Source organism: Pangasianodon hypophthalmus, chromosome 22 (assembly GCF_027358585.1).
Source record: "Pangasianodon hypophthalmus isolate fPanHyp1 chromosome 22, fPanHyp1.pri, whole genome shotgun sequence".
NCBI classification, from domain to species: domain Eukaryota; kingdom Metazoa; phylum Chordata; class Actinopteri; order Siluriformes; family Pangasiidae; genus Pangasianodon; species Pangasianodon hypophthalmus.
In genome coordinates, this window is record NC_069731.1 from 11,616,263 (window position 1) to 11,638,079 (window position 21,817).

At 37.0% G+C, this 21,817-nt stretch overlaps 2 protein-coding genes across 3 annotated transcripts; one reads left to right on the forward strand and one right to left on the reverse strand.

Annotated features, from left to right (window-relative positions):
- Positions 1 to 1,341: 1,341 nt before the first annotated feature.
- On the reverse strand, positions 1,342 to 14,916 carry zfand1 (zinc finger, AN1-type domain 1). Of its 2 annotated transcripts, none has more exons than XM_026937984.3 (9): positions 14,816 to 14,915; positions 14,509 to 14,551; positions 14,304 to 14,343; positions 8,691 to 8,818; positions 6,829 to 6,920; positions 5,920 to 6,041; positions 5,111 to 5,266; positions 2,049 to 2,254; positions 1,342 to 1,784 (listed from the first exon to the last, which is right to left on the reverse strand). In XM_026937984.3, exons 1-8 carry the CDS (start codon positions 14,868 to 14,870, stop codon positions 2,078 to 2,080), a joined length of 813 nt encoding a protein of 270 aa, XP_026793785.1. In that variant the 5' UTR covers positions 14,871 to 14,915; the 3' UTR covers positions 1,342 to 1,784; positions 2,049 to 2,077. The 2 variants fall into 2 exon arrangements, 1 of the variants encoding a protein (XP_026793785.1); XR_008300764.1 differs by lacking the exon at positions 1,342 to 1,784 and adding an exon at positions 3,555 to 3,702 and having other exon boundaries at positions 2,114 to 2,254; positions 14,816 to 14,916.
- A 1,523-nt stretch (positions 14,917 to 16,439) lies between these two features.
- chmp4c (charged multivesicular body protein 4C) lies at positions 16,440 to 20,689 on the forward strand. The gene is made up of 5 exons (XM_026937985.3): positions 16,440 to 16,847; positions 18,357 to 18,534; positions 19,293 to 19,401; positions 19,992 to 20,118; positions 20,207 to 20,689. Exons 1-5 carry the CDS (start codon positions 16,604 to 16,606, stop codon positions 20,266 to 20,268), a joined length of 720 nt encoding a protein of 239 aa, XP_026793786.1. The 5' UTR covers positions 16,440 to 16,603; the 3' UTR covers positions 20,269 to 20,689.
- Positions 20,690 to 21,817: the final 1,128 nt, after the last annotated feature.

Genomic DNA, 21,817 nt, shown 5'->3' on the forward strand with positions numbered 1-21,817 from the left:
GATGAAAACACTTATACAGTCCGTATAGATGTCAGTGAACAAACGGATAAACTGAAACAAAAGAAATTGAACAGAATTGACTGAATTAATCAACAATTTTTTCCCCTAACTTATGTTAGCATGAACAAAGATCAGTCGCGTGAAGAGGCTGATAATCAGTGTAGTAATTCATTTCCCAATCCAAACTTGTAATTCATTAAAATTAGGCAGTAGTGATGTTTTTTATTAGGTTATAAATGGTTATTGTGTGTGTATATATGTGTGTATATATATATATGGAAACGGTTTTCCCAGGCCACCACATATTATATTTGGTGCTTTTGATTTTACAATTTTGCCAAGGGTGGCCTCTGCAGGCTCTCAGTGCACTTTACAATACTATTCATTCAGTTAACGTTTCAGCATTACTTTGGTATACTGACACTAGATTTGTCAGGTGGGTTGTGGACCATGACCTGAAGCACCAAAAGAAAATCGAGCCATTTCACCCTTAGTTTGTGCTATGATTTTGACATAGGTTCATGACACAATACCCTTTTTACATTTACAGCATTTGACTCCAGAGTGATCCAACCTGTCCTTAGCTTTCCTTGCTCATGCCACGTGCAACATCACAGTCCAACCATAAAGTATATCCATCAGCTTTTTAAAACTACTCCTCTTGAACTTGTGCATCTTCACCAAACTTAAGTCACAACATCAAGCCAAGTCCTAAAAAATATATCAAATGTATTTTTGATATTCAGTTACAGTAACAAATTCACCAACATGAATACCATACAGAAACTGAACCAATATTTCAATCATGTTTTTGCCTACTGAAGCAAAACAAATTTGGTTATAGATGTTTATTTTATGACTCTTGCATTACTGAAGCAGTACAAAAACATTTCAGATTTCCAAACATTACTTTTTCAACCAAAAATTCAATGTTACAGAAAAATGTATGTATATCAGTAAAGAAAGTAACCTATTACATAATACACCACTCTTCAGACAAAAAATTTAATGAAGGCTATCCGGTTTTACCTGCAAAAACAGAAGCAAGTATGACAAAGTCTACAGGTTCTCCAAGATGCTCAGTAAAACTTACCAGCCATTTTCCTCATAAAACTGCACGGATCATACCTGAGACTACTGATGTGTTTTTAAAAAGCAAAGGGTTGTCACACCAAATACTGACTTTATATATATATATATATATATATATATATATATATATATATATATATATAAAAAAATACTATAAAGAGCAGTAAACATAATATATATATATATATATATATATATATATATATATATATATATATATATATATATATATATATATATTATGTTTACTGCTCTTTATAGTATTTTTTTTAGATGGAAACATTTAATTTTAATTTTTTTTTAATGCATCTCTGCTTTACAGCATTTCTTTGCATGTACCTAAGACTTCTGCACAGTACTCTATATCTTTGCCCTTGAATTTTGATGTTGTTTGATCACAACTAGGCACTATTAGAAACATGCTTTTATGTATTGACTAAATTTGTATGGATGTTTAGATGGCTTATCATGAAACTTCAACCATAGAGTACATGATTCTGAGGAGGGACACCAAGTTTGGGGCACATTCATCAACATGGGCACTATAACTTCCAAATAACTTTGGCAGGGACCAAAATAAACTGAAATTATGAATATTGCTTCATCCTGGTCATCCAGGTCACCTGTCTCAGTGGATCTGGCAACTTGGGCTTAATCGGTTGTTGAGGACTGTCTTCTATCAGTACAGGAACCTAAAAAATAAAGGTTTAAATTTACTTCAATTAAATGTTAGATACCACTCATATTTTCAGTGTGAGATTAAGATAATTAAACTCAAAGACAACTTTTTTTTTTTTAATACCAGTGCATGAACTTGTATAATCCAATAATTGCCTGCATAATCTAAATCACAATAAAGTTTTCTCCAGTCTCAACACTGTAGTCTGGCCACTGACCTCTAAATTATAACATAGAGCACAAAGAGTTCATATCAGATCTTGAATCCAAATTCTTACAGCATTAATTCTAGGTTATCATTTTTAGATCAAGAGGAAGAAATGTAGGCTGTGACATCTTCAACTCCAGAACTCTCATTATCCAGATATTCCAAGATAATGTTGCCTCCATTATAGAGAGGAGAATCTGAGAGTGAGAGCAGCGACTGGAGGCATGCATCCATTTTAATGGCCTCCCCGGTTTCAGGATGGCACAAACGCAGTTTCTGCAGGTAAAACACAAAACAGAGATGGTGGAATAACATTTTATTTTATGACCTAATTGAATGATTTAAAATTTGTAATTTATTTTATGGTTGTTTTTTATACATAATGCATAGTTTTTATTGTCACTCTGAGTATGAGAAAAATTCAATATATATGAACAGAGTTTTTATTAAATTCTTTGAGACGGCTCCTATACTGCCAATTATAATTTATAACATTGTGATTAACACTTTACTTGAACCCTGTGTCATGACAGAGATGTACCATACCGCTATCATGCCTGATGTCATTCGTTGTCATAAGTTGTTATAACAGTTGATGTCTAGTAAAATAATGTTGTTACCATTATCAACAATTTTTATGATAGCTGTCATAATGTTTGCTGTCATAGCTTATGTCATGCTAATTTTTTGCTAAGTGTGCTCTATTTACACATACTGTATGACACCTGTCATAAAACTAAGGATAAACCATCTTATGTCACTGCACAAAAATCTTAAACATCATGACACATTATGATAGTTTGTGTACGAGAGTCTCAAGTTACTCTCAGCTGCCCCAAAATGCTGTAGCTTATGAGCATTTTAATATGTAATAGCTGTAATGCTACATAGGCAGCCCCCTTTTTTAACACTATGACTGGCACATAACGCATTAATGACATTTTTGTATAAAGCAACCTTTAACCCTATAACTATCTTGACACTATGATAGACACATAAAATGACATCTGTTCTATAGTTAAAGTAGGAATGTGAGACACAAAGATGAAATCAGATATCGTCGATGATTAACATATAATCGGTACTAATCGTTGACAAACAATGGGCCTCATTTAACTTTTTTTTTTTACTAAAGTTGAGCGGAGATGTTTTTTCATAGACAAAACCAAAAAAAAAAACCATTTCCATCAGTTTTCCAAAGTTTTGGGGAAAGCTAATTTATTTCATACACACATGTATGCTGATGTATGCCAATCATCTCTAAATGCAAAGTGTGTGCACACCACAGCTCATTGGCCTTAAGTGATGCCCACAATACTCCATAAAAGTTCAAGAAGGGGAGTGAAAGGGAATTTCTCAGAAGGAGAAGTTATTTTACTGATTTCTACACCAATAAAAATATCAGCATAATAAAAATATCCGCAAATTATCAGCATAAAAGGACCTGAAAAGGCTTAAAATCTGGAGGCAAATTACAGAAAAGGTGAATTAGATGTGAAATATTTGAGGTGAAAATAAAATTGATTGATTTTAGCAACACAGCACACAAGGAAACAGCTATGTTTATTTGTATTACGTGTATTGGCGGCTGTTGGCCAGAAGTCTCTCACGCTGATGCACTCTTTGACCTCTTGCGTACCAATGCCATGTTGTAAAAGCCGGAAGATCCGTCATAAGGAAATCTGACGCATTCAAAATGCTTTTTCGGTCACTTGGTGCTGACTCTAACGTGATGAACAAGAGTAGAAGAAGATGCCATGGTGAACTAACATGACTTATACTCCAGCTGAGTCATTGCAATTCGTCATCCTTTTATACAGTGACGTTTCTTTTGTCTTAATTGAATGCTTGCTATCTTTCTTTTTTATCCATATGTAATATTTCTTTATTTAATACCATGAATATGAAATTGGTGTGCAACTGAAATAAATAAGCTAATTAACACTGACAGTGTAATTTACACACACTCAGGCGTTTCCACAGGATACGAACGTTTTTCCGAACTAACAGGATTTTTAATGAATGCTAGAGGTGTAACGATACACTCCAGTCACGATTCAATTTGATTCATGATACTGGCTTCACAATTCCATTCTCAGAATATTTTGAACAAAATTATGACTGATGAAGAAAAATTATGACTGAAAAGACTTTATTTCTATAGATTTTTATATCTTTATGATAAACAATGCAATCAATGTGCATTTTTGTCTATATAAAACTAACTAAATAAAAAAAAAACTGCTTAAAACAGAGGTTTAATATTGTAAACAAAATGTACTACAGGATCACCATAATCTTAAAAATAAATAAATAAATTTATAAATTCTCCAAAAAATTTGATTAATAAACAAAGTCTCTGACCTGGGGAAGATGATGGCTTGAAACAAGCCTGAGGTGTAATTTAACCGCAAATTGTGCTTCAAAGTCGGCTAAAATGTCAGACTTCAGTGGCCTCGTTCTTGGCCACTGAAGCATTCTTGTGAGCAAGGGTACATGTGTTCCTGTTAAAGTGGCCAGTGAGTGTAGTCTCCATCTTGTTTTAAATGTTTGAAAAGATGCTGCTACTTTTCTTATTTGCAGGAGAAGCAAGTAAATGTCAGTAGTAGTTTGGGTTTGAGATATTAGTTTGTTGCTAAAAAACTTTCTTTTTCTGTCCATTTTCCTTTTCAGAATGAGTTATATAATTTGGGCCTAATTTACCAACCTGGCTACAAACAAATTTATTTATAAATTGTTTGTAGGAAGATTTACACCAGAAATGTAATGGTATTCATTAGGGGTGTAACAATACATTGTGAAACGATGCATCGCAATGCAAAAATCTGACGATGTGCATTGTGGGCATGTGCGATTCACATTGTGTATATCAGCATTCTTTTAATTACGCATATTATGCATCTAATTAGTTGCACTGCTTGAACACAAGAGGTCCCAATCTGCACAACACATAAAATATATACAGAGCATACTGACCGATAGCTTTGCATCGCAACGACCTACACGCATGACAAGTTACAGCTTAAGACAGAATATGACATAGCTAAGTCTGTCATGATGCAGGGTCTAAGTGAAGTGTTCCCAAAGCTGACCAGGTTGAACTTTTGGCCCTTTTAAGCAGTGTTGGTTTACCTTGGCTGTGAGCACATTGTTGTTGTTCTTTAGGCTGGCCTGAGCAGCTGCAAAATCGACCACTTTTCCCACACTCCACTTAGAGCTAAAGAACATGGGCAAGCTGGATGTGTTCAGATCTTTTGGCAGAAACACCTGGAAATATGTCCGCTCTGTCTGGAGAGACATATGGCTCTTAGGACCCTTACCTTGTCCATATTGAAAGTCATTAATAGAAGGTTAAATGCTGTGGAACAACGTAATTACAACTGTTTTGACCATTTCTAAAGGAATAATATAATAATATATAATATAATATAATAATAATATAATATTCCAATAACCATTCCCAGTGGTGTGTTTGTTCGATTGTTAAGTAATTTTTGGAAATAATCTGCACAATATTCTTAATGTAACATGGCAATATTCATCGACAGTTGGGTTATGAATTCAAAAATAAAACGTCACACATGCAGATGCTGATTCTGTAATTAAGAGCTCAAACTGTCCTTGATGTACAAATGCAGGTAACTGGACTGGACTGCAGCTAATATATAAGGACTAAAACACAATGGGCCATGCTGTTATAGGAAAATAATCAACGATGGGGTGATGTGAAAACTTAAAGTTACACCTTTACCTCTGTTATAAAGTGTCTGAAATAAATGTCAATTTCCTGAACAAAGTTTTGTAGAAGTCTATAGACAATCACTATGTGATGCCTGTCAACTTCAAACCAAGCATAAGCATAAGAACTCAAACTTTTCAATGTTTAACATTGGAGTATTCCTTTAAAGTTACATATCATGTATTAAACATGGTGCAAATACCTGTGGCAATCCTTTATCTCCAGTAGCATGTAGCTTTAGCTTCATAAGGGCAACTTTAGCAGCTGTAGCACTATTCTTCGCCCCTTTTCTGCCTTTACTGGTCGGTGCATTCTTCTTTGATTCTGATAAATAAATTGGAAATATTCAAATTGCTATTTTTAACATGTCTAGAGGTGTAAATAAATGCTATACTGCCCCTCTGTGGATGCAAGAAAAAATACATTAACACTTTTTTCAGTTAATTTTGATTAATTTCAACACTGGCATCCAAAATTGATTTAAAGTTTAAGAGAGTAATATCTTGTGGTTGTATTATTATTGCTATAAATCATTCACATTGCTTAGAGATACCATTTTAAATAGTAAAAAAAGTTCTAACACTTTGTGCTGTGAAAAGAACACCAAAACACTGCACTGGGACTTACTGTGCCCATTGTCTATCCCAGTAGTCATTGTACTGTCTTGTGCTGTCTGCACTTGTGCACTTTATATATAAATTTATGTAGTCCCTTGTAGTTCTGTGTTGTTCTGTGTTTGTCTTAAGTAGCACCTTGGTCCTGGAGAAACGTTGTTTCGTTTCACTATGTACTAACTAGCTGTATATGGTTGAAATGACAATAAACTCCCAGTGACTTGACTTGAAAACAGCAATGTTTCAAATGTAATGAAACATTTTTTGAAGCAACTCATTATGGGTCTGAAGACTAGTCATACTCATTCAATTTACTATTACTAAAAGTGATAAAGTAAAATACTACTAAAAACACACACACACATATTAACCAAGACATAGTGGATTTTTTTTTTTTTAAATAAATAAATAAATAATAATAATGATAATAATAATTTGCTTTAGTTAACTATTTGACTAACTGATTGAATGTGAATATAACTGACCTTATGACTAACCTACTATTTTTTGCACAAGTTCCTGTGTTGCCACCATTCGAGGTTTGGGTGTCTCCAACTTCTCACACTTATGGTCTTCTTGATGCCGATGACTAAGGAGAAAATAAAATAAAATGGGTGGGTGAAGAAATTGCTTAAAAAAATCTGACTTCTGATAATCCACTCAGACAACCACAAATAGAAGAAGGCTGCACGTGGCAGTATATATCTCAGCCTGGCACTATTTCAATAAAACTGAAAACTTTTACACTGAGGGAATAGCTGCTAGAGGGGAAATTAATTTTTAAAAAATCATAGTAATAATAAAGATACAATTCAATATCATTATCAGTATTTAATATACAGTCCCCTCTGATAGTATTGGAATGGCAAGGCCAATTATTTTGTTTTTGCTATACACTGAAGACATTTGGATTTTAGATCAAAATATGAATATGAGATGATAGAACAGAATTTCAGCTTTCATTCCTGATATTTACAACTTTTGTTTTAACCCACCCATTTTTCAAGTGATCAGAAATATTGGAAGATATGACTGACAGGTGTTTCTTGTTGCCCAGGTATGCCCCGTTATATTTACTGTTTAAACAATTTTACCTCTGAATGTCTACTCTTGGTCTGGGTACTGGGTTTCACCTGTGAAGACTGCATTTGTTGTTAAAAAACATAAACCCACATGAAAACCAGAGAGCTGTCTATGGGAGAAAATCAAGCCATTTTGAAGCTGAGAAAAGAGGCAAAATCAGTGTCATTGCACTAGCATTGGGCTTAGCCAATACAACAATTTGGAATGTTCTGAAAAAGAAAGAAACCACTGATGTACTAACAACCAGACACCAAACAAGTCAGCCAAGGAAAACAAAAGCAGTTGATGACAGAAACATTGTGAGAGCTGTGAATAAAAATCCAAAAACAACAGTCAGGGGTCATACCACAAGATGCAAACCACTCATCAGAAGTAAGAATCTGAAAGCCAGATTAGAATTTACAAAGAAATACAGAGATGAGCCACAAATGTTCAGGAACCAAGATTAACCTCTACCAAAGAGATGGAAATGCCAAAGTGTGGAGAAAGAAAGAATCTGCTCATGATCCAAAACATAGCTCATTAATCTCATTAGTCAAGCATGGTGGACGTAGTGTCATGGCTTGGGCTCGCATGGCTGCTTCTAGAACGGGCTCACTAATATTTTTTGATGATGTATTTTGATGTAATCTTTATTGAAGCTGTTGTACAAGCTCAGAAAAGCATCACAAAAGAAGAATGCAACAGTCTGGTGATGTCAGTGGGTCACTGGCTTGAGGCAGTTATTGCAAGCAAGGGGCATGCAACCAAATATTAAGTGTTATTTTCCTAATTTACTTTAAGACTATCTGTTTCAATACATTTGCTCACCTAAAACCTGAGTGGTCTGCCACCAAAGGTGCCATGTTTTAAGTTTTTTAACACATCTAGATGTAAAAATCAGGGAATAAAAGCTAAAATTCTGATCTATTGTCTCATATTCATCTTTTGATCTCAAACCCAAAATGTCTTCAGTATATAGCAAAAACAAAGGAATTGGCCTTGCCATTCCAATAATTTCAGAGGGGACTGTATAATGGTATCTGCTTATAACTTGATGTTTTCAAAAAGGAACACCATTGCAGCAATCCAAGTATTAAATGATTTGTTTAGGGAAACTGGTAAAATACTTTAACGATTACTTATTAAGAGGATCAAGGATTAAAAATAAAGATGACAGTATAGTTCATTCAGCTTTCCCTATCTGAACAGACAAATCATAAATTCATTAGCTAGCCCAATGAGCAAGTCAAACTCGCATGTTTAAATCAAAAAGGATGTTTAAAAAGGTACATACACAAGACAGAAATGTTTTTCACAATGTTGGCAGATTACAGGTAAAAGCTCCCTGCCTTTGCAGTCCTGAAATGTGCATGGATACAATGTACAGGCCCCTGACTCCAAGACATCCTTCTTTACCAAGACCTGAGAAAAAGGAGAAAATTAAGAAAAAATTAAGGTGTTAAGTTGAAAAATATTGTTGTTCTTTTCCCAGAAAAAAATTCCATTAGAAATAGAATAGGAAGCTTGGTCACAGTATTATACTGTGCCATTTCAGTGGACTTTTAAGATTATTATTTATTACATTGTAATACTATTACACCACTCTTTCTTTCAGCATATAACAACAATTTCTTAAGTCTTATTTGATTTAATATGGAAGTACTTAAGCATTACTTAACAGACGTATGTCCGTAAAATCTTATCCTGGAGAAAGAGAAACAATATACAGAAAAAAAAATAGAAAAACAATATAATATATATTGTTTTCTGTATATAAGAAAAATAATATATAATATTCTGGACAAACGAAAACTTTAAAGAGACCACTCTTGGAAAAAATTAAGAGATCACTACAATTTTTTCTTAAATCCATTCCATTCCATTCCTAGTGTCTGTTGAATTCCAACACAAGCAAACCTCATTGTAATATTGAGGTACTGATTAGGTGATCACCTGAACCAATCTTATTTAACAAGGAAAAGTATAAAAACCACTGCTGTGGTCATCACTATCCTCTTGCAGGAGGACCAGCTGGATGGCAAAAACAGTGCTAGTAGTACCTTAAAGGTAATTGGACTAAAAAAAAAAATAACTACTGACCATGCCAAAAGAGTTTAAAAGAAAAGTTTTGAGTGAGGAAAAGAAGGGTTCAGTTCTGGCTTTACTGGCAGAGGGATGCAGTGAGTGTCAGGTTACTTCCATTCTAAAATTTAAAAGATGGCGGTTCATAAGAACAAGATCAAGCAGTAGACATTGGCACAACAAAGCCACAGACTGGCAGAGGGTGAAAAAGACTCTCCACTGACCACGATAACCACCAAGTCATTCAAATGTCACTCAACATCTCAACAAGGATGATATACAGTGACCTACAAAAAGAATGGCAAACAGCAGCTGGGGGCAGGGCTGAAGTTGTGCAAAGCTAGAAAAAAGCCCTTCATCAATGAGAAGCAAAGACGAGCCAGGCTGAGGTTTGCAAAAGACCATAAGGATTGGACCGTACAGGACTGGAGTAAGTTCATCATCTCTGATGAGTCCAATTTTCAGCTTTGCCCAACACCTGGTCTAATGGTTAGACTCAGACCTGGAGAGGCCTACAAGCCACAGTGTCTTGCACCCACTGTGGCTCAGTGATGATCTGGGGGTGGTTCAGCAACGCTGGAATCGTCTTTGTGAAAGACGCCTGAATCAAGCCACGTACAAGGTTATCCTGGAAGAAAACTTACTACTTTATGCTCTGACAATGTTCCCCAACTCTGAAGATTGTTTTTTCAAGACAATGCTCCATGCTACACAGCCAGGTCAATCAAGGTGTGGATGGAGGACCACCAGATCAAGACCATGTCATGGCCAGTCCAATCTCCAGACCTGAACCCCACTGAAAACCTCTGGAATGTGATCAAGAGAAGGATGGATGCTCACAAGCCAACAAACAAAGTTGAGCTGCTTGAATTTTTGCACCAGGAAAAATTCGGCGGCTTTGGCATAACATCACTGATGGAGAGCATACCAAGGCTCATGAAAGCTAGATTGAAAATCAGGGTTATTCCACCAAATATTGATTTCTGATCTCTTCCTAAGTTAAAACATTATTATGGTGTTGTGTAAAAATGAATATGAACTTATTTTCTTTGCATTATTTGAGGTCTGAAAACACTGTATCTTTTTTTATTATTTTAACCAGTTTTAATTTTCTCCAAATAAATTCTCTAAATGACAATATTTTTATTTGGAATTTGGGATAAATGTTGTCAACAGTTTATAGAATAATGTCATAAACAAAAATGTCATTTTAATCAAACACAAACCTGTAAATAATAAATCCAGAGAAACCAATAATTTTGCAGTGGTCTCTTAATTTTGTCCAAAGCTGTATATATATACATACACCTGCTCATTTATACAGTTACTATACAATCATGTGGCAGCAACATAATGCATAAACTCATGCAGATACAAGTCATGTGGCACACAGTGGCACACATGTACAAACCTATGTATGCAGCGGCTTTGTTCTCCTTGAAGTGGCTGTTTGTTTTTGTTTGTTCTGTTCTGTTTTTGTTTGTCTTTTTGCCGACAAGCCCCTCGACATACAAACAGCAAGACCTACTAAGGATTGGGTCATTGTATGGTGAATTAAATCGCACCAGGACCTTTCACAACGAGTATATTCCACCGGAGATCATTCGACCAGCGGGGTCTCCGTGGATCACTAGAGAAGACGCAAGAGGCGGCACGGGGATCGACGCCAGAAGCGCAGCTGCAGATCAGGGACTCACATCCGGCTAAGAAGAGCCCCGCACACTCCCGCGCTCCCCAGCAGCTTCCTGACCAATTGCAGATCGCTCAACAACAAGATGGATGAGATGACGATGACCATCACAAAGATCAGTGCAGGACTGCTCGATTATGGTGATAACAGAGACATGGCTGCACGAGAGGATCCCGGATGAGGCTATCATGCTAGCAGCTCGGACAGCGCACCGAGCTGTCAGGAACGGTGACTCCGGCAAGAGCAGAGGATGGGGGTTGTGCGTCTACTCCAACAAGTGGTGTACAAACGCTACAGTGACTGAAAGATACTGCTCACCAGAGCCAGAGTTTGTCACACTGAGATGCCGGCCTTTCTACCTGCCGCGTGAATTCCCTGTTGTTATCGTCATGGCTGTGTACGTTCCACCTAGTGGTAATGCTACCGTAGCAATGAACATCCTGCAAAGTGACATCAGTAACCTGCAGTCCATTCATCCAGATGGGATTTTTATTGTGGCTGGAGACTTCAACCACACAAATCTAAAGACTGTCCTCCCTAAGTTCTATCAGCATGCTACATGTTCAACGAGGGATCAAAACACGCTGGATCACATATACAGTAACATCAAAGATGGATATAAAGTCTCCACCCGACTTCATCTAGGCCAGTCTGACCGTCTGTCCCTCTCCCTCACTCCAGCATGCAGACCTCTCATTAAGAAAAGCATGCCTAGAATGATAAGCATAAAGATCTGGCCTGAGGATGCACTCTCACAACTACAGGACTGCTTCGAGCGCACCAACTGGGACCTGTGTGCACAGCAGGACCTAGCAGACTTTGCATCCACTATTTTGTTTTACATTCAGAACTATATTGATAATGTCACTGTTGAGAGAGAGCTCAGATGCTATCAAAACAGCAAACCGTGGATGACCAGGGATGTCAAGCAGCTACTGAGGGACCATGATTCAGCCTTTAGGACTGGAAACATGGACTTATACAGAGTTGCCAGATCCAACCTAAAGATAGGCATAAAGGAGGCAAAAGCAGCATACAGGAGAAAGATCGAGGGACACTTCAATGTGGGGGACCCACGGCACATATGGCAGTGTATCCAGCACCTCACAAACTTCAAGGGCTCCAAAGATCCACCCACCAGCACCAGCAGTAGCCTGGCAGAGGAGCTCAACCACTTTTTTGCACGTTTTGAGGTGTCTGAAGCAGAGTCTGGGGTCACACCCCCACCATCCACCAACGACCTGGCACTCACTGTGAGTACGGAGGAGGTCAGGAGAGTGCTCCGTGGAGTGAACCCCATGAAAGATGCCAGCCCCGAGGGTATTTCAGGGAGAGTTCTGAGGGAGTGCGCGGACCAGCTGACTGAGGTTTTTACTGCCATCTTCAACCTCTCACTGTCCACCTGCACTGTCCCCACATGCTTCAAATCTGCCACCATTGTGCCGGTCCCTAAGAAAACATCTGTCAGCAGCCTTAATGACTATAGACCGGTGGCTCTCACTTCCACTGTGATGAAGTGCTTCGAACAGCTGGTTTTAAAGCACATTAAATCTTCCCTCCCTCCCAATCTGGACCACCACCAGTTTGCATATAGAGCCAACAGGTCAATGGGAGATGCCATCAACACAGCCCTCCACACTGTCTTAACACACCTGGAACAACCAGGCTCATATGTGAGAATGCTGTATGTGGATTTCAATTCTGCATTCAATACCATCATCCCCAGCAGAATGGTGTCTAAACTTCCCAGTCTGAGTGTCAGCCAACACACATGTCTGGGGATCAAAGACTTCTTAACAGACCCTCCACAGTCAGTCAGGCTGGGGCCCCCCAGGGCTGTGTGTAGAGTCCTCTGCTGTTCACCTTATACACCCATGACTGTACACCAACTCACAACAGCAACACCATTATTAAGTCTGCAGATGATACAACTGTTTTGGGTCTGATCAGCAACAACAATGAGTCGGCCTACAGAGATGAAACCCAAAAACTCACTGCATGGTGCTCAGACAACAATTTGGCACTTAACCCTTCCAAAACGAAGGAAACAGTGATAGACTGTAGGAGGAAGAGGGAGGAACGTGCTCCTCTTTATATCAAAGGAGACATGCTGGAGAGAGACATGCTGATTTCAAGTTCCTGGGAAAATACATTTCTCAGGACCTCACATGGCATAACAACACCACTGCCCTTGTGAAAAAGGCACAGCAGCAACTGTACTTTTTGAGGTCATTGAAAAGAGTGAATCTGTCCCAGGATCTGCTGTTGTCTTTTTATAAATGTCCAGTGGAAAGCATCATCACCCACAACATCCTGGTGTGGTTTGAAAGCTGAACCCTGGCTGACAAGAAGGCTCTGGAGAGAGTCATTAAGTCAGCACAGGACATTATAAGGACACAGCTTCCCTGACTGACATATGCAGAGCCAGATGCCGACGCAGAGCCACCAACATCATACAGGACTGCTCTCACCCAGGCAACAGCCTGTTCACATGGCTTCCTTCTGGGAAGCGCTACAGGTCCATTAAGGCCCGCACCTCCACACTTCTAAACAGTTTATACCCAAGTGCCATAAGAGAACTAAACACTTGATGCTGGGGCTTCTTGCTGTTTCATCTTACTTATTTATTTATTACTACTGAGTTGTTTGTTGTTTTATTCTGTTTTATTCTGTTACCTTAGACCACAGAGGAGATGACTTTTTAAATTTCGTTGTCCTATGTGCAATGACATTAAAGGCATTCTAAGAGCTTCAGTTAGTATCAAACATCAGAATGGGGAAAAGTGTGATCACTGTGACTTTAACTGTGGCATGGTTGTTGGTATCAGATGGGCTGGTTTGAGTATTTTAGAAACTGCTGATCTCCTGGGATTTTCACACACAACAGTCACTAGATTTTACACAGAATGGTGCGAAAAACACAGAAGTGCAACAGAGACTTTTGTACAAAGATTATGTAATACATTTTTCCTTTAATTTTTTTTACTACTGATTTATATAATACCATGATGTTTTCAGACTATTTGGGTTATAATTTATATAATAAGAGAAAATTTCAGACTGTAACACCACTAAACAAAAGGTTTTTTAAAAATAAATAAATAATTAAAAATGTAATGACACTCAAATTCTTACCTCTGGACAGGAGTGTGAATCTCTGCTTCTGTGTTCGAGACTATCAAGTGATAAATAAACAGTAAACGCGTGTAAATATATCCAACCCATAATTTTATATTTGCTAGCTGATATCAGTACTTTGCTCATTTATACTGAATTGCATGCCACCAGTATGAATAAGTCCAAACTAAAAAATATGAATAACTTTTACTGAATGTCTCACCAAAACACTCCGGAGCAGCTGTCACATACAAACGGCAGAAAGTCTGCACTGGAAGAAGTTAAGATTTATCACACTTGTTGTCATACAGTCTATCAAATGTTATTTTAGCAGAAGGAAAAACATCGTATCGCTGAAGTTAGCTAATAGCTGATTCTGACTCACAAGTAGCCTGTCTACAGCTAGCCGCTAGTCAGCCGCATAGTGGCGTTACAGTAAACATGATTAGTTATTCTCCTCACACAGCACCAGTAATTCAGCTGTCTTTAACATACACATTTAAAACAAAATCGTTGGTATCAGTTCCGACCTTTTTGCTTGCAACACTCAATTTGACAATGTTTTCCAACGTCCAATTCAGCCATTTTGGAGCGCCTCAGCAACGATTTTCAAAGTAAAAGCCGTAAAAGATTAATAAAAGTTCATAAACCCATCTGATAGACTAAGGTGAGAGGGGAAAAAATGAATGTCAGTTTTTAACAATATTCTAGCTGCTGCTGATAACTTATTTTGTTTGTTTGTTTGCTTGTTTGTTTTTTGTTGTTGTTGTTGTTGTTTTAATCCACCCCAGTACGGAAAATGAACATTCTCTGGCTTTTTACTTTTCGTTGACACACTTAGTGTGGGTTTATGGTTATCCGTGTTCCTTTTCATTCATTTATCTAGCTCCAGTTATGTAACTGACCACGCATCGGTTACAAATTCAGACCTATATACCAGTACATTCATTTGGCTCATTTCCAATTTACATTTATTTGGTTCATTAGTATCATGTTGTCCAATCATTCCCTTCATAATCTATGCTTGTCGAGGGCCCCTAGTAGCCAGGGCCCCAAGTGGGTTAATAATTAATCATATCTAGCTCTTGTTGATTTTGTTGGAGTTATCAGTGTAGTGTTAGGTATTTGGTATTTTATCCACATTTCTTGAGTATTAGAAACTGCAAAGCCAATAAATTAATGTCATTATGTGACCAATCATTTTGCACCACAGAACAAATCAGATTATGTAAAAGATATACAATGTCTAAAAACCTGGACACACCATTGGATATAACATGAATGCCATAGGTTATGGTTGTTGCTATGGCAGCTGTGAGGTAAGAAAACTTAAGAAGAAAGAACTCATCTACACCCATGGACTGATTTAACCTCCTTTCAGCTTCAGAACTTTGATTTTGCTTGATGAAGGACTTTTGTGCATTGTGTAGCGTATATTCAGATATATATGGGGACAGTTTTGGAATTTCCATGATACATATGATGCATTTCTGAAATCCTGAAAGTGATTTTTCTGAAATCCTGAAAGAGCATCCACATATGAAGGAAAAATGTTTCATATTCTAAACAAGCACGGGTTACCCTTTTGTCACAGAATAGTTGTTATAAGACTATGAGCAAGAACTAGTCCTATGACAAACTTGAGCTAAAGAATCATGACTTCTCCTTTTGTCAAAACTAACTGAAAATCATTTTTAATGACATGTTTGGTCATTTGGGACAACATGTTTGGGAATCTAGGACACATGTAGCAATCAATCTAAATTCTAAGCATTCTAAACAACAGGCTTTGAAAAAGTCTTCTCCAACTTCATCATCAGCATATTCTAATATTGTATAAATATAGTAGACCAAGTTCAGTAGATTGAAATTGAGTTCATATTAAGATGGGTGCCTAAGTAACATTCTATAATTCATTTCTTACAGCAACAACTACAGTAACAGTGTACATTCATAACCATTCGTTTCTAAAACTCAGTATGAACAGATTAAGTAAAAAAAAATGTATTCACTCTACATATAAAAGATTTTAATTGAAATCATATTTATCAATTTGAGGAACCTAAAAGGATACAAATTGTACAATATAGATACTGCTCTGGTGTGATTGGAAACAAAGCAGCGTTAAGGAAACAGTTTGCTATCGCTCGGACCCGCCCCTTTTTCAGGTGTCTACGTCACTCAGGTGTGTCGCTGTTTGGAGTTGAATTTAGAAAGTGGACGGTCAGGAATGTCAACTTTTAACTGCACTCACTAGGCTGTTACCTTCTGGATAGAAGAGATTGGTAGAATAACGCAGAAATCAGAGAGAAGCCGCTATGAGTAAAGTTGCAAAGCTGTTTAAGGGGACTTCGAGTTCCTCTGGAAGTAAATCGAGTAAATCGAGCTCCAGCTCGAGCTCGAAGGGGAAACACCGCTCGCGCGCAGGCCCTTCGCCTCAGGAGGCCATTCACAAACTGCGCGAGACCGAGGAGATGCTCACCAAGAAACAGGAGTATCTGGAGAAGAAAATCGAGCAGGAAATAATGATTGCTAAAAAGAACGGCACAAAAAACAAAAGAGGTAAACTTTAACTTGTGGATTTAGTAGTTTAAATGTGTACTTAACCTAAGCGCGTTTAGAGTTTTCCGTCTGCACAGCCGGATATGGGCCACAAGTCACCTGCTCTATAAAATCTGGCAGACCTGAAGTTCTTTTTACATTTAAAAAAGCGCAAAGAAGTAAAGAAAAATAAATGAAAATAAATTTTACACAGCAATTAAGACTCGTTTAGTTACGTTTGCTCAAATATAGCTTCAGTTAACAGCTCCTCCTTATAATGACACATTAATAATGACACGTTAAAGAGTCATATCATGAAGCTTAAAGGGGAAAATGAAATCTAGGCAGCTTTCTAACGTCGTCTAGCCTAACACTTCGCTTTAAAAACTTTATCATCAACCAGAAAAATGTTATGGATTAGATAGAATATTATAACATACACTCTCAGTAAAAAAGTACTAAACTGCTCCTTTACTCACTGGGGTGGTACCCTCAGCCTTTTGTACCATTAGTGTGAATCTTTTAAGTAGAAACATGCATTATGTCCACATTTCCTGATGAAAGATATATAGGCTATTAAAGATACAGAAGATGTACTCTTGAGGGTACCATCCCAGTGACAAGGAAAAGTAGAGTTTATTCAAAATTATTCTTGCAATATACAGAATAAATGCTTGTTTACTAAACTGTCATTTTATCATATCAGTATTCTTTAATTTAAATAATAAAATGTGAATTATGTTTTTATTTTTAAAATGTTGACTGTATTTAATTGTTCTGTTTAAGTGTATTGGGCCCATTAGCTCTGTAATTGTAATCTTTGTTTTGAGCAGCATTTAGACATAGGCGTGAGTGCAACACCCTGCCATGACACAATTCTCTTCCGTTCCTCACTGGACACACACCTGCAGTTGCACCCAAAACATCTTGCTGGTCTAGAGTCTTTTCATTTTCCAACCTTAGTCACACCTTACACTGTGTCACTCTCATGGTGTAGTTTCAACATTTGTTTAGCACATGTGGGTTTAATGCTGACAAAGTATCTTCGGTTTTATACCATCCATGGTTTTGGAAATGTGAAAGAGTAAGTGCCTTTATTTGTCTTAAAATATGAAATACCTTGATTTTCAAGCAGCCCAGTCTTCAAAATATGTCTCCTTGTTTGAGTTAAAATCTGGTGAAAATGCATGTTCAGAAATTTTGATTCCTGATTAGATATATTTTATTGTTGGGTTACTGAGATGTTCTCATCTGTAGTTGCTTCCAAACACCAAAAAGTGAATCATTCTGCAACTGGACCTCTTTGACAGTCATGTTCTTTTGAGTTCTGCTTGTAATCTGAGGCTCTTTACATGCAGTAAAGTACGGAAAGGTTATAAGAAATAAGGTCAGTCTGGAGGGATGGGCTTTGGCAATTTACCTTGACAAGTTTACATTTACATTTACTCCATTTTCTGACCTCAAGGCTCCATCTATGCAGTGATTATTATTATTATTATTATTATTATTATTATTATTATTATTGCCTAGCTGCACTTCAGGCTCTGAAGAGGAAGAAGCGTCTTGAGCAGCAGCTGACTCAGATTGATGGGACGTTGTCCACCATTGAGTTTCAGCGGGAGGCGCTAGAGAATGCCAACACGAACACTGAGGTCCTGAAAAACATGAGCTTGGCTGCCAAAGCTATCAAAGGAGTCCATGAGAAGATGTAAGAAACCTTCAAACACAGTGACAGGACATAAATGTTGCAAATATATCTAAATCTCAAGTAAATTGCTAGGCCTTATTATTACTTTTTACCTATTGCTTTTATTGCAATAACCTATTTATTTATTGCAAAATGCACCTGAGTTGCAAGAAGCTATATGTTTCATTGTGTATAATTCTATATTTTTACCAGGTTGAGAAATTAAAGGGGAAAACAAAATAAATTGTCTTAATAAGGTGTTGGGCCACCACAAGCTGCCAGATCAGCTTCAGTTTACCTCTGCACATGTTACAGATCTCTGGATCTATACTGGGGAGATGAACACCTTTTTTTTTTCTTCTGAAAGATATTCTCTCAGTTGGTGTTTTGATGATGGTGGTGGAGAGAGCTGTCTAACACATCTGTCTCATTTCACTCACTTGTTTGCTTGCTCTCTTTTCTCTTCATTCAGGAGCCACCCTGAATGAGACCACTCTCATCAGGATAGAAATGTTTTATTGTGGGATAAAGGAGATCTTTCAGATTAACTTTGCATTGATTTGCAGTAATGCTTTACTCTGAGAGGATAAGTTAACAAATTGCTACATGATTGCATTGCATAGCACTAATTACAATAGGATTTTTTTAGTTCATATTTTGCAGTCCTACACTGAATACATTTACCACAATGAATTACAACTTCACTATGAAAATGTTGCTATAAGGAAATTCTCCCAGAGTCAGATCATTCACCTAGAGCCTTTTTCTGTGGTTTTCAGAGATATGGATAATATCGACTCTCTCATGGAGGACATCACAGAGCAGCAGCAAATAGCTCAGGAAATCAGCGATGCTATTTCCCAGCCTTTTGGCGATCAGTTTGATGAGGTACCACCATCAGTGAAACAGTCATGTGTTTCTCCTAATCTCAGTGGCTTACTGATTTAATGGTTTATTGATGTATAATAGTCAAGTCAATTTTTCTTCTCATCCCACTCTCTATTCCTGCATAGAGGAACAGAATACTGGTACCATGGTACAGTGCACAGAATACATAAGGCATAAGGCATAAGGCATAATGCTGTAAAAATATAGTATTGCAGTTTGCAAATGACAAATAACAAACAGGATAATACAGTAAATACATTTAGGCATCCACATAACATTATTTGCTGTTAAGAAGTGTCTGAAAGTGGTTTATATTGGATGTTTGTGGAAACAAGCAAAACAGCCCCACCAGTGATTATAAGAAAAATACAGAATGGTATTGAGAAGAGTGGCTGGGTTTGATTTCCTTCTAGCCCAGATTGTAGATTCATGAATCTGTGACAGTCATGTCAGGTGATATATTTTACTTCAGAAGTAAAAATATAGAGTAATAAATAAGAAAGATGGAAATTGTGATTTCATTTCTCCAAGTATGTGGATTGGTCTGAGTAATTCCTGCTTTTCCATTTCTCCTGTGTGTCTATCTTTAGGATGAGTTGTTGGCCGAGCTGGCAGAGCTGGAGCAGGAAGAGCTTGAGGAAAGTATGAAAAACATGGGCAGGCTGCCCAGTGTACCAACTTCTAAACTGCCCAGCACAAGACCTAGTCATCGTACGAGTAAGTATCTCTGTTCTTTACTTGATCATGCTGAGACATGCTGAGACAAGAGCATTACCAATGGAATCTTTTTGTTTTTATTCAACAGCAACTAAGAAAAGAGTGGAGGATGAAGATGACATGAAGATGTTAGCAGCCTGGGCTTCTTAGTCATCACAAGAACATGCACATACACCATACACACAGAAAAAGGCTAATTGTTTAAGGTTAAAGGACAATGAAATTCCAAATTCCACACTTTTAGACAACATATATTGTCTATTGTAAAACTGAAGTATCGGCTAAATGAAGGATTGTAGAGGGTAGCTTGTAAATAGCATGTGAATGAAGAGTTGATGGGCAGAGGTACCATAAAAAGCAGTCCAATGTTCCTCTGAAGTTGTCAGGGAGCCAACAATCCTTACTGGCACACCTGGTGATGGGCTATAAATCACAGACATGTAAATATAATGAGACACTAGAATCTATGTGAAAATCAAATTATTTTATTTAGATTTTTTAAATTTTGAAATAATTGTATTTTGATCAAATTATTGTCTTGGTTATATTAATAAAGCCCAGTTGAAACTTGTTTTGAACACTGCTTCTTCTCTGCCTGTCAGTTATTGAACATAAGTGCCATTCTCACTGGTAGTGAATTGCACCTCAACCGGTTAAAATAGACATACTGAAATATTGGAATTTACTATTCTATGTGGAAGCACAACTCAAATATGATTAAGAATTTCCAGGCAAGTCTAATAACCGGAGTAGTTACACAAGGATCTAAAGCACAATGAAAAACTTTATTTTTCATAATAAGCTTCATATTTGTGTGGAATTTCTCAATGGAAATTTTCTCAATTTCTCAAAAGTGTTGGTCAGTGGGATTGTCATTGCTATGTAGTGAAGTGCACAAAGGCCCTGAACAGGATGTTTCTCAATACTTGATAACTTACATTGTATCACATGATGTAAGCCTACAAAAAAAAGATAAATTGCAGGAAAACTCTTTTAAATGTGTAAATTTCCGTAACAAATGGTGACATGGTAAATGATCAGGTAATCATGATAGACCAAAACATGTGATACCATGCAGTAATATTCTGATTTATTACACACTGAATTAATATTATACACTTATTACACTGTTGTGTAACGGCACTGCTGGGTAACAAATAATCAGTAAGTGACTCTGAATTTAGACGGTACGATAAAAGTAGTAAAGCAAGTTCATATAATAATTTTTTTAAGTTTGCTTTTTGGTAACACTTTTCTTAAAGGTAGTATTCATAGGCCTACATGACACTTGACATACCCCTACATAAAATATTCTAATATACCTTGTTTGTCATAAAGATTGTTTTTGTCTGTTCTGATGTCAAGTCGACATAACATCTGATTCAAATGACATGCATTTTTGTTGACTTAAGGGTGTGTTATGACAATAAAATGTAATCACTACCGGCTTCTGGTACATCTGTTATGTCAGAAGGATATGTCAAAGGGGGCCAGAGAAAATATACATTGACATAAATATCATACAATCAGAAGTAGGAAAGTCACTCTACTTAAAGCTACAGTGCATAGGAACATTTTTTGTCAAAAGTGAAAAAAAAAACTTGAATACTGAGTCAGAGGACAATGAAATGCTGTATAATATGGCATTCCTGAGTTGTTTTGAGTCACCCGACAAACCTTTAATAGTAAATAACAGTCC